Genomic DNA, 12311 nt, shown 5'->3' with positions numbered 1-12311 from the left:
ATCTGTGATTGAAATGGTGCGAGGCTTGGGGTTAGACTTGTCAAACTGTCGTGGCCAAAGTTACGATAATGCTAGCAACATGTCTGGCAAATACAGCGGGCTCCAGGCACACTTGAAAAAACAAAACCCACTAATTCATTATACACCGTGTGCTGCCCATTCGCTGAACCTCGTAGGTGTTAACTGCATTGATAATTGCTGTGAGGAGGTTAACTCTTTTTTTGAACTGCTGCAGTCTCTGTATACATTTTGCAGCGCATCAACACATCGCTGGAATACAGTTTTCCATAACAGCGAACATTACATTAGATACACTCTAAAATCCCTAAGCACCACTCGATGGAGTTGCAGAGCAGACTCCACAAAAGCTCTCAATGAAAATTACGGGGCAATTAGAGATACATTAGCCAAACTAGCTTCAGACTGTGATGAGAAAACACAAACTAAACTCGAAGCTGCTGCATTGGTCGCAAAACTTGATAAACTGGAGACAGTAATAATGACTATGTTGTGGGACCGGGTACTGCATAGATTTAAGGCAACAAGTGACCAACTCCAAAAAAGCGATATGGATTTAGCTACTGCTCTTGGCCTTTTGCGGTCACTGCATTCATATGTTGGCACTCTACGAGAACAGTTTGCAGAGCTCGAAGAATCAGCACGAGCTGTCAGTGCTACACAAAACTACCAGTCTGACACTCGACGCGTGAGAAAAAGAAAGAAATTTGCAGACGAGTCTGGTGATGACAGCGAAGTAGCTTTTACTGATAGTAGTCAGAGATTTAAGGTTGAAACATATTATGTCATCATTGACAGACTTTGTTCGTGCCTATCCAAGCGCATCGAAGCCTACACACATGTGTGTGACCTCTTTGGAGTTTTATTTGAGAGGGACTGTGATGATTGTGATGTGCGTGAAAGAGCTGCCAAGCTAAGCTCCACTTATCCGACAGATCTGGATGCTTCCTTGTCAGACGAACTTATTCAGTTCAAGCACTTTGTGCAGAATGAGACTTCACCTGTACAGCTGCTGCAAGCTCTTGAGAGACATGGACTTAAGACAACATTTCCGAATGTTTATGTTGCACTAAGACTGTTTTTAACCTTGCCTGTGTCTAACTGTGAGGGTGAGAGGTCTTTTTCTGTTTTGAAACGAGTTAAAAATGAGCTGAGGACCACAATGTCACAGACAAGGCTCTCTGCACTTTCTCTCTTGGCCATCGAACATGAACTTGTTAGTGGCCTTGATTTTGAAGATATTGTACACCAGTTTGCACATTCAAAGTCAAGAAAAAAGCCAGTGTAAGATGTGTTTGCCAAATGAAATCAAGCATTTCAAATTTAAACATGCACTTCCCCATTATTTAGGATTAAAACTGTGTATGTTGCCAGATTATGTAGCATTTCTTTTTGTCTTGTCTAATTGAGAGGAATTGACAGATTTCCAAATGTTTATGTTGCACTAAAATGGCTAACCCTTGCCTGTCCTGTTGAATTCTGAGGTGACAGGTTGTTTTCTGTTTTAAAATAAGTTAAAATGAGTTTAGGACCAAAATGTTTATTTGAACAGATGATACTGCATTTTATTGATTTTTTTCCTTGTGGTGGCTCCATGAAAATGCTGTAAATTGTTTATTGTTGTTGAGAGAAATCTGGCAGATTTCACAATGTTTATATTGCACTATAACTTGATTGTCCTGTTGAATTCTGAGGTGACAGGGTGATTTCTGTCTTAAATGAGCTGAGGACCATAGCAGATTATGGATTTTTGTTTGTGTCTTGTCTGTGGACTTCCTCTGTGATGGCTCCATCAATGCAATACATCTGTGTTGGGAATAAGTGTTGTTAAATAAATACTGGATGCTTTGAAAGTGGTTGCTTTTTTTGTTGTTGTGAAAATGGAGGACACTTCCCTCCCTCTCTATGTAGTGGGTAAATTTTGCCAGATTATACTGATGCTGATGTGTTTTGTTTTCATAACATCATATGCGAGTGAGTGGCCTTGACAAGAGGACATAGTGGTGCATTTGTAGCTCTATGAGCATTTGCACATCTGTACATCAACATACACTTGATGACAGTTAGATATTGAAGTATTGAGTACATTTACTGTATATTACTGTAATTTATTCTGTATTTTGCCAGATTATAGTGATCCTGGGGTCGTGATGATGGGGCCCTTGAATATTGTTGCCCAGGGTACAGCAAAGTGTTAATCTGGCCCTGGTGCCCAGGTACCTAAAGATATCGACCTGTTCCACCACCTGCCCCTTCAGCTTGGTCAGCCCAGAGAGAGGGCGGGGGTGTCAGGTGCCCCAGGCCCCCTGTAGCACAGCTCCTTGGTTTCAGAGATGTTTGATTAATGAACGAATGAATGCAAATGTATTTTAGACATGTCAAAACAAAACAAAACTTTAAATTAGTTCGACAAATAAGCATAATAAAATGAAGAGCATGTTACAAACTATATTCCATTAACAAGCATTGAAATGCCCGAAAAGGAGTAGGAAGAAGTATACAGTACACTTCTTTAATTAAAAAAAAAAAAAAACTCCTCCACAACTAATCATAAACAATTTACTTCCATTCCTGAAACTGTGTACCTTTGTACGCTCTCATCTAACTATATACAATTCCATATACTATATGTACAATTAATAAATAACACACCCATATATGCATACGTAAGTGCTGAACACACGTACATATACATACATACACGCATACACACCTACGTACATACATACACTCATACATACAATCAAATATACATACATATCCTATAATATAATATACATATCATTCCACAATTTCACACCACCGATTGAAATGCACTTACTTTTTGTAGTCGTGCGAACAGCTAGCATCTTGAAATTCAAATTCAAAAGTCAAGGTGCCTTGCCACTGTGTCCAGGAGGATTAGGCTGGCGTCCTCAACTCCCCGTTTCTCCTTGTGGGGGAACTGTACCACCTTCCAAACTCTCGCCCGACATGGTGCTAAGCTCCTCAGCGACCACCCGCTCCATAAACTTGCAGAGGATGGAGGTGAGTGCCACAGGTCTAAAATCGGCCATGGCTTTGGCATGAGGCTTTTCGGGAACAGGGATGATGGTTGCCTCCTTCCATGCCCTGGGGACAAAGCTGGATGCCAGGAACTGCTGGAAAAGCTGAGCTACCACATGGCCCAGCTGGGCCGCACACTCCCTCAGCACAAGGCCCTTGAGCCCATCCGGTCCAAAGGCTTTCCTTGGATGTAGCTTGGATGGAGACGACCTTCTGCTCCTCCACACTGATTGGAGCAGGGGCGTAGCTGGTGTTGGTTGGGGTCCAATCCTCTGTAGTGTCCGTGCTGTTGAACCTGGCATAGAAGGTGTTGAGTTGCTCTGTGAAGGAGGCAGGGTCTGGGCACTGTATCTCAGCTGGTCTCTGTGCTCTGCCCATCATGGTGTTGAGACTCCGCCATGCCTCCCTCGCATTTCCCCTGGTGAACCTCTCCTCCATCTTATTTTTTAGCGGGACTTGGCCAGCTTGGTCTTATGTTTCAGCTCCTTCACTCTTTTTTTGTCTCCCTGTATAAATGCCATTTTTTTAATGTTGAGACAGTGTTTCAGCTCTCTGGTGACCCAGGGCTTGTTGTTAGGATAGAGTCCGACCTGCTTTGTTGGTATGACATTGTCAGCACAAAATCACATATATGGGCAGATGGAGCCATTGAGTAAATTTAGGTCACTTTCGCCGGTCTGGAAGAACATCCCCCAGTTATTCCAGACCTGGATGGTTTTTGAATTGAATATATTTGTTTTTAACTTTTGTTTGTATTTTGGCAGTCATAGTATTACTTTATGATCTGAGAACCTAAGGGGAGGGCGGTGTTTGGAGACATATGTGCCAGGTATATTTCCAGAGCACAGGTCCAGCGTTCTGTCCAGTCACGCTGGGGTTGTGACATACTGCTCCAGCTGTGGGAGCAGCGTGGTGATGTCACAGCTGTTGAAATCCCTGATCAGCTGCTCTGGAGACAGCGTTGTTGTAGCTGAAAGTAATGCGTTCAGCTGCCGGTGCATTGTTAGGGCCAGGGACATAGGCAAGAATCACAGTCAGCTGCATTAACTTGTGAGGTAGATAATGAGGACAGAACGACAGTCATAATTTCATAATGCCTTGAGCAGACGGTCTCACAAACTGTGTAGTTGGTTGCCCATCTGTCATTCAAGACCATTGATTAATCAAAGCGTATGAGTGTAAATCCAGGTAAGCTCACTGTAATGTGTTCAGACAGCGACGTTTCAGTAAAACAAAACATACTTGTGGTACAGTAGTCAGAGTCGAATTTGATCAGTGCGGTTTGACAGAGTAAAAGCTAGTAATGGGAGCTTACTTCCTCGTCTCCACAGCCTGTTTCTTATTCCTCCTCTTGATCCCCTTTTCCTCCGAAGAAGATTCCTTAGCAAACAATCGGGGATTAGATCCAGGAATGGAAATGGTGGTATTTTGACGGAAGTTTGTTGTAGCTCCAAAAAATCAGCCCAGATTTAGGTGAGCACACCAAGCACACAACCAAGCCGATGGTACTCCACCACGCCCAGGTGGCAAAACACATAACAAATTCCATATAAGCAATGCCCAATGTCGCATGTCTGAACACATATTGACACACTGCCCTTAAGCTTTGATTATGTGCAGAAAAACACAGATACATACAACGAAAGACAAGAAAAGCCTCAAACTGCTTGTCACTCAAAGAAAGGAGCACCCTGCTGCCAGCCAGGTAATAATTTTATGTTTGTCGGTCTAAAATGTGCACCGATGTCTACTGTACAGCTCTAATGTTAGTTAGCTAGCCTTATCGGTGTTAATGTTAGCTAGCATTAGCACTGTTAGCATTATCAACGTTTGCAGTAGCTTTCGTTTTTCAACATTGGCGCCACTTGAGGGGGCAGATGATTGGAATAACAGCGGAATGCCAAACTATTACATAAAAAATTTAGCTTTTGATCAAACCTGTCTGTCTTCTAACCCAACAATGATTCAGCTTATGGTAATAGTCTCTAAAGTTTCTCTGTTTGCTTTAATAAAGGCTCGCCATCAGGCTACAAACAGGAAGGTGTGTCATAGAATAACAAGAAAAACTAGGTAATTATGAGCAGTGATTACTAACATGACTGGACAAGAACCAAACTGCTGTGAGTATCCCTTGAAATCTAAAAGAAGGAAACCTGACTGATACCATAAAAAACACAGATGACTCATACCAGCACTCGGTAACCAGCCGTCAGCCTGTTAGGACCAGCTGACTCTGACTCATCAGAGCTTCACAACATGTGGCTGCCATATGCAGGGACAAACAGAGAGATGGAGGGCCAAAAACAAACCTAAGCAAGAAAGTGTTGCGAAGTACAGAACAACCATCATTGTAGACGTATTTTAGTCTATACATAGGTTAACTGACGGAAATTGCTGAACTTGCATGATGTATGCATGTAAGATGAAGTGATGAAGGGATGTAACTTATATCACATAAGTTATTAGTATGAGGGATAAATATCTAAGATGTGGCCAGAATTCTGGTCATCTTAAAACGTTCAAAATATTTTTTTTTTCATTATTTGTGAAGGACGTCTATGTGTAGTGTTGCAGAAATGTCTACTTAAGTCAGCATGGTAACAAGCTGGAAGATGTTTGCCAGCGTTGAGTAAGCAACATAGTCTAATAAGTCTACAAAACAAACTCACAAAACAAGCAAGGAAATATTTTTACACCTAAAAAAGATGAGCTCGTCATATAACACACTATAAAATCTCACACAAAATTAACTCCCTAAAAAAAGTCTTAGGTTAGTCTTTTCACAATCACCTCTTGTTTGGTTGAAAATAATCCTCAAAGATGTGAGAATATTCATTTTGGTCCAGGTAGACTCCAGTCAGCTAACAGGGCCACGTAGCTCCTCGGCTAACTGTGCAACTTTCTAACGGCAGCTAGTCAGTACAGCCAAAGAGTATAGTGAGCAGCAGTTAGCAGTTACACTGCCCACTGTAGTTTTGGATCTACCTTCAAATTCTGTCCGTTTCTTACAAATAACACCTTTAACCCAAACCACAATCTTTTCCTCAACGTAATTACCAAGTAGTTTTGGCTGAACCTAATCAAACCAGCCGTCATTGTGTAAGCTTGAGGCAAACACAAAGAACGCAACCACTGAAGCCAACAAATCCCAGGCGAAGTAGGGCGAGTCTTGTGAGAACTGTGGTTGGACCCATAATAACGCTGGTATGGAGTGTCGGATAGATGCACATTAAAAAAGGTATTTATAGAGTACATGACAAGGTGGATTTTAATGGAGTGACAACAGGCAACATGTGAAACGTAAAATCTGCTGGCATCAAATCCAAAGCAAGAAATTCTCATTGATCACCTCACTCCCACTCAACAAAGGTGTGACTTTATGAGCACCATCTGATTCAAATTAATTAGCACCCAGTTAAAATTTTATTTCAATATGTCAGTTCCTCGTTGTTGTTCTCCATAACAAATGGGATTATTTCAGTAGATCAGTATGTTTGTGGGTGACAAAAAGTAAGTGCCATGTTTTAAAATATACCATTAAACTCCTGCTGAGCAATATACTTACAATCCTGGTAAATAGCTAGTTGCTAGAAATACTTCAGTCAGATTTATTCATTTTTCAGTAGATGTTATGAACCAAAAGGTACATTCTGCCTATTTAGATTCCGACTTTTTAGCATGTTTTCATTAAAATCATGATATCATTTACACTTGTTTACACGTTTAATTCCTGTTTGATTGTAATTGAACAGCAATATTAAAAAGTCAGATTTTAGCTTAGCTTAATTTGAATACACTCATTTACTGTTGTTCACTGATATGATGTATTTGTAGATACTCCAAGAAATGACATCGCAATAGGAAAAAATACCAATTCAGGCACTGGTGGATCATTTCTATTGTAGAGTTAAAAAAATACTGATATGTTTTTTATTGTTATTGGCATAGTTTTTCACTTGGCTAGAGCTGGGATTGGTTAGATTGGAGAAACCAGCAAGAGGAAAAGTATCCAAGCCAAAAAAATCCTGCTTCCTCCCTTCAGAGTCACTCCTTCAATACACATGAACTGACTGTGCAATGACTGTTACCTAGCTCTTGCTAGCCAGCTGGGAGATGTGTTAGTGGCTAGTTTGCCTCGTTCAACAAGCTCTCTTAGCTTTTTTGTTTAATAAATACATAAACAACTCTATTGAATGCAAAATCATAAGCAAAACAGCCAACATGAATGACCTCAGTCCAAAAAGGCTAGCTGGTGCAACAATTACTCCTTACTGCTGTAGGTGTGTGCTGTCTGCTAACAATAGCCGCTTAAGGAGGCTGTTTCTGCCACCCCAGCTCTGGCTCAGTATTGTGCTACTCAGTTAGCTACTGAACAACAGGCTTGATCTATTGATTGCTGTCAGGATGTCAAGAGATTTCAAATCAAATCAAATCAAATTTTATTTGTATAGCCCAAATTCACAAATCACAGTTTGCCTCAGAGGGCTTTACAATCTGTACAGAGACGACACCCTCTGTCCTTCGACCCTCGATTCGAGTGAGGAAAAACTTGCCCCAAAAAAAGCCCTTTTAACAGGGAAAAAAAAATGTGGAAGAAACCTCAGGAAGAGCCACAGAGGAGGGATCCCTCTCCCAGGACGGATTTGCTACAAATATAACAAAAAATGTTTTCTAGAATAACTTACTAACTCGAACTTTAAGAGTAAAAACAAACATTGAAAAAATTACTTTGTGGTTTAATAATTCATGCATGAAAGGGTTAATTTTCCAGAAAAGGGTCGGCCCGATGCTGTTTAACACAACAATAAATGGGTCCTTCGGCAAAGGAAGCTGAGGAGTTTACCACGTCCTGCTCCTCTTCCTCCAGAGGCTAAAAAAACCCAGATTGATGAACAGTCCTCTGATTAAAGAGACGACCATGTGCGTGTACATGTGTGTTGATTAAACGATCCTCCTGCTGTGTAATTATAAATGAGCGTCCTCATAATCAACACCAGCCTGTTCATCTGAACAAGCATGTCATCCTATTAAAACAGGTGTGAGAGTGTGTCGTAAAGAGCCTGTGCTGTTTGATTTGGCATCATAAACAGAGTTACTGTGACTACAACTGCAATAAATAGGGCTTCATCTTCACACACACACACACACACACACACACACACACACACACACACACACACACACACACACACACACATCTGGCGTCTGGACTCGTTGCTGCATTATTCAGGAACCTTTTACTATGATTTATTCACAGTGTGACTGGAGCTCACTCACTCAGGCCAGCTGTGTGTTTGTGTGTGTGTGTGTGTGTGTGTGTGTGTGTGTGTGTGAGAGAGAGAGAAAGTGGAGAGAGAGGGAGAGTGGAAGTCAAGGTGCATGAGGCAAAGGGAGGAAACAGTAATGAAGAGTGCAATATAGAAAAAAAGAGAAATAAAGAAAGATGAGTGAGATCACACAGAACTCATCACAACCAATGATAAAATGGATTGTGACACTGCAGTCTAAAGGAGCAGTTCGAATTTTTGGCGAATATGCTTATTGCTTTCTGGACAGAGTCAGATGAGAAGATCGATGTCAGTCTCATGTTTGTACAGTTTGTACAGTTAGCCATGCATCTAGTGGTGCTATTAGCTCTCTGATTCTGTCCAGAACTGGAGCTCAGAATCATTACACTTTTCAGTTGGAGCAGGTCTAGGCCATACTCTCCTCTGACGCCTGATTAGAAAAATACTGGACCTCAAATTAAAAGGGTTGCTGTCACACATACACGTCATAGAAACTCTTCCCATGAACTGGAGAATCTGTATTTTAGTACTTGACCTAAAACTTCACTTGGTTATGACATGGATTTGTTTCACAACTGGAGTCATATGCATATATAAGACAATTACTGGAAAATGCATTTTTGCGTTAGTGCGGGACAAGGAAATGATTGGAAAGATTCACAGTCTGTATCTTACTCATACTCTGCTATAAAGGAAACAGACAATATAAAATGTCGAGGTATCAGCATCAGATAACACACGTAGAGCACAAGATTTCCTACATCTTTGATGTTTAAATTATGTGTGGAGTGAAAATTGTGGGATTTTAGACAGCACTCAGAGGAAAGTTCAGGAATCTTTCCTGCTCCTCTCCACTCCAGCGATGATGTCACCTACTCTAGCTCACACAATAAACACCCATTATAAAATCCGAAACGGACCAAAAATTTCCCAAAGCGTTAACTGTGATGGCTCAAAAATGATTCAAGCTATCAAAATGTGCCTTTACAGCAGTAAAGCAGTCCCAAGTCTTGTGACCCATCGAAACTTTGAATCACTTTTCTATGTTGAGGTGTGGTGAGGCAACAAGGCCCCAAAGCAGGGTGGGTTTGAGCTCATTTCACAGTGATCTCCCATTTATTTCTATGCACATTTTGATATATGTTTTGCATATGTTGGCGAAAAGCTGCAGGACTAGTTCCACGGCAAAAAACTACGGAAGAATCTATAATAATAAGTATGACGAATATTATATAGTGAGAGGATTTACTTTGTACATCAGGCAAACTAAGCTAGATACTGGATGCAGTTCGAGGTGTCTTGTCAACAGATTTACATGTGTCTCTTTTATAATAGTTGTCAATGGGGAAAATCTAGAATATTGCCAAAGAGGCACTCTCTCTGTTGCCTTTCATTTTGAAATACAAATCCACCACCACTGTCTTATCATCAGCTTTCCTTACTGTCCTATGTGATGAGTGAGATGTGACTCCTGCTACTCTGTGCTGCGACTCTGCTGCTGGCCCCGCTGCAGAGATCATAATTGTAGCGTCCATCGTCTGACAAGGTATTTATTAAAAAATGCAAAATGGCGGTGGGGGCTGTGGACAAGGAATGTATTTGGTGTATGCCCGACCACTGTGTTACACTGGGAACACCAACAACTGCGGCAAGCCTAGTCCACACGGATTTGGAGATTCTCTCTTTGTGATCTTGTTAATATTTCTTATCCAAACTTCACACCTGAACAATGCACTTTCTCGGGTCCCCAGCAAATGACTGTTTGCATTTGTATAGAAATGTAATTTATTTGCCGATGGCACATGTGTCACTAGAAGAAGACTTTTGAACTGTTTTACTTGTCCTGTTGCCACAGTCAACATGATGAGGAATGTGGCTAACAACGAATCCGTTGATAATTCACAACACATTACATTGTCCTTCTTGTCGCATCATTTTCATGTAATGAAGCAGCTGAGAACTATTTTCAGCTCTTCCTATCATCAGCCACCATCACTGTACAGTAAGTACCGCATTTGCAAGTTGTAACTATAACTATACTATGAATCGAAAACTTTGGCAGTAATAAAAAAGTTGATCAGCAAAAACAAGAAAAAATATGGTCCTGGGATAAACAAAACTAAATGTGTGCGTTACCTTGGAAATGTCCTGACCGTCGATGCGGATGCTGCCCCTCTGAGGGTCGTAGAATCTGAACAACAGACGCAGGATGGAGCTTTTCCCTGACCCAGACGGACCGACCTACGCACACACGCACACACATTTTAAAAACTTCCTTTAGTGTTTATGACACATGGCAGTCTGTCACAGTGCTATTAAAATGGGTGTGTCATACAAATAACAAAAACAACAACACATTATTGCCTTTGAGCAAATGAAACCAAACTAACTCTAGCCGGATGGGCACCGGTGGTGGATAGTAACCAAGTTCATCTCTTAGCTGTACTTAAACCCTATTTTGAGGTATTTGCACCTACTTGAATATACAGCATTTTCTGCTACTTTGTACTTCTACTCCACTACAGTTCAGAGGGAAATATTATACTTTTTACTCCACTGGATTAAAGTACTACCTTAAAGATCAGATTGATAAAATTTTTTTGTAGAGAAATGATAATTTGTTTATTTTTTTTTTTAATTACCAAGTATCTCTTTTCCTTAAAACATTATTGTGATTGTGGATTTATAATTTTACAATGTTTGTTGGGTCCAGAATGATTGTTTATGTCTGTCTAAGAATTGTGACAGTTGGTTCAAGCTTCTACGACAACATTGGTATCAAGTTATTTGGTCAGTGAGCGACAGTCTTATAGTTGCTGGTCTGAGGAAAAAAAACAAAGAATGGCTGAGTATTCTTGTCCTAACTTTAGCTAGCTACAGCAATGTTAGCTAAAATTTGCAAGCTAACATTGTCAATGGGGAGATGGAATGTCACATTTAGTGGCTGATCAATAACACCTTTAAGTTACAGTTACACTGCAGGTTACACTGGGTCGTTCTGTAAAATACATTTAGTGCTTAGAGTATTTTAATGCTAATACTTTTTGTTCAGTACATTTTTTAATGCAGGATTTTCGCAGTATTTCTATGGTGGAACATTACTCTAACTTACATTAAAATGTGAGTGCTTCTTCTACAGCCACCAAGTGACAGTACGTGTCATTGGTGACCTATTAAATGAGACAGTAGAGGGATACATGTAGTAAACAGCAGGCTACGTACCAAAGCCACTGTCTGTCCCGCCTCCACTGTAAAGGTCACATCCCTGAGGACCTCAGTGCTACACACACACACACACACACACACACACACACACACAAGGGCAACAATAAGGATCACAGTTAACTGCTCATGTCAGGGCTTCTTTAATTCTGGCAGGTACCCCGAATGTTTGCCTGTTTGAGACCGTCAGCAGTTGGACAATGTAGTTCACTTCACTGAGGCTCACTGGCTAATTAATGTGTTTATTCTCACAATGCTGTCAATATAACATAAATGCCAATGCACACAGGAGGCCAACCAAGACGTTCAGTCTTTAAAAGTCAATATGGTAACCAGCTGTGCACCTTCAGAATGCAGATGAAGCTTGTCTTTCACAATAAAAGCCTCAGTACTACTGTAATTCAAATTTCAAATCAATATACATTGCATACATCCGAGTGACTGAACATGCTGGGATCACATTTCTATTCATATTGTTCATACATATTGTGAGTGTTGGCTTCTTGGTTAAGTTTTACATACTCTCATATTAATTTACAACAGCCTGTCCCCCAACCTAAAGCCCTCAGCATGTCATTTGCCGTGGCCTTACAAAATGACTCAGCATTTGGCACAACAACATTGATTATCCACTGTCCTTCACAAGGCATCTGATCTTTATAAAATTATTCATTCACTGATTTACCACCTTTGTGTTTTAATGTTGCCTCAATTTACTAAGGTAAAACTTTTAGATCA

General features: G+C 40.7%; 1 protein-coding gene across 1 annotated transcript in view; it reads right to left on the bottom strand.

The window, feature by feature from the left end:
• Positions 1–12311, bottom strand: part of abcb6b (ATP binding cassette subfamily B member 6 (LAN blood group) b) — a gene marked incomplete at its 5' end in the record, with an annotated part of 53675 nt that overhangs the window by 24950 nt on the left and 16414 nt on the right. The window contains 2 exons of the mRNA XM_084362682.1: positions 10488–10592; positions 11574–11631. Of these exons, the coding sequence (XP_084218808.1) occupies positions 10488–10592; positions 11574–11631 (163 nt within the window). The remainder of the gene's footprint in view (positions 1–10487; positions 10593–11573; positions 11632–12311) is intronic.

Source organism: Pagrus pagrus (assembly GCF_965226575.1).
Source record: "Pagrus pagrus genome assembly, chromosome: 9".
NCBI classification, from domain to species: domain Eukaryota; kingdom Metazoa; phylum Chordata; class Actinopteri; order Spariformes; family Sparidae; genus Pagrus; species Pagrus pagrus.
This window is presented reverse-complemented; position numbering and strand designations above follow the sequence as displayed.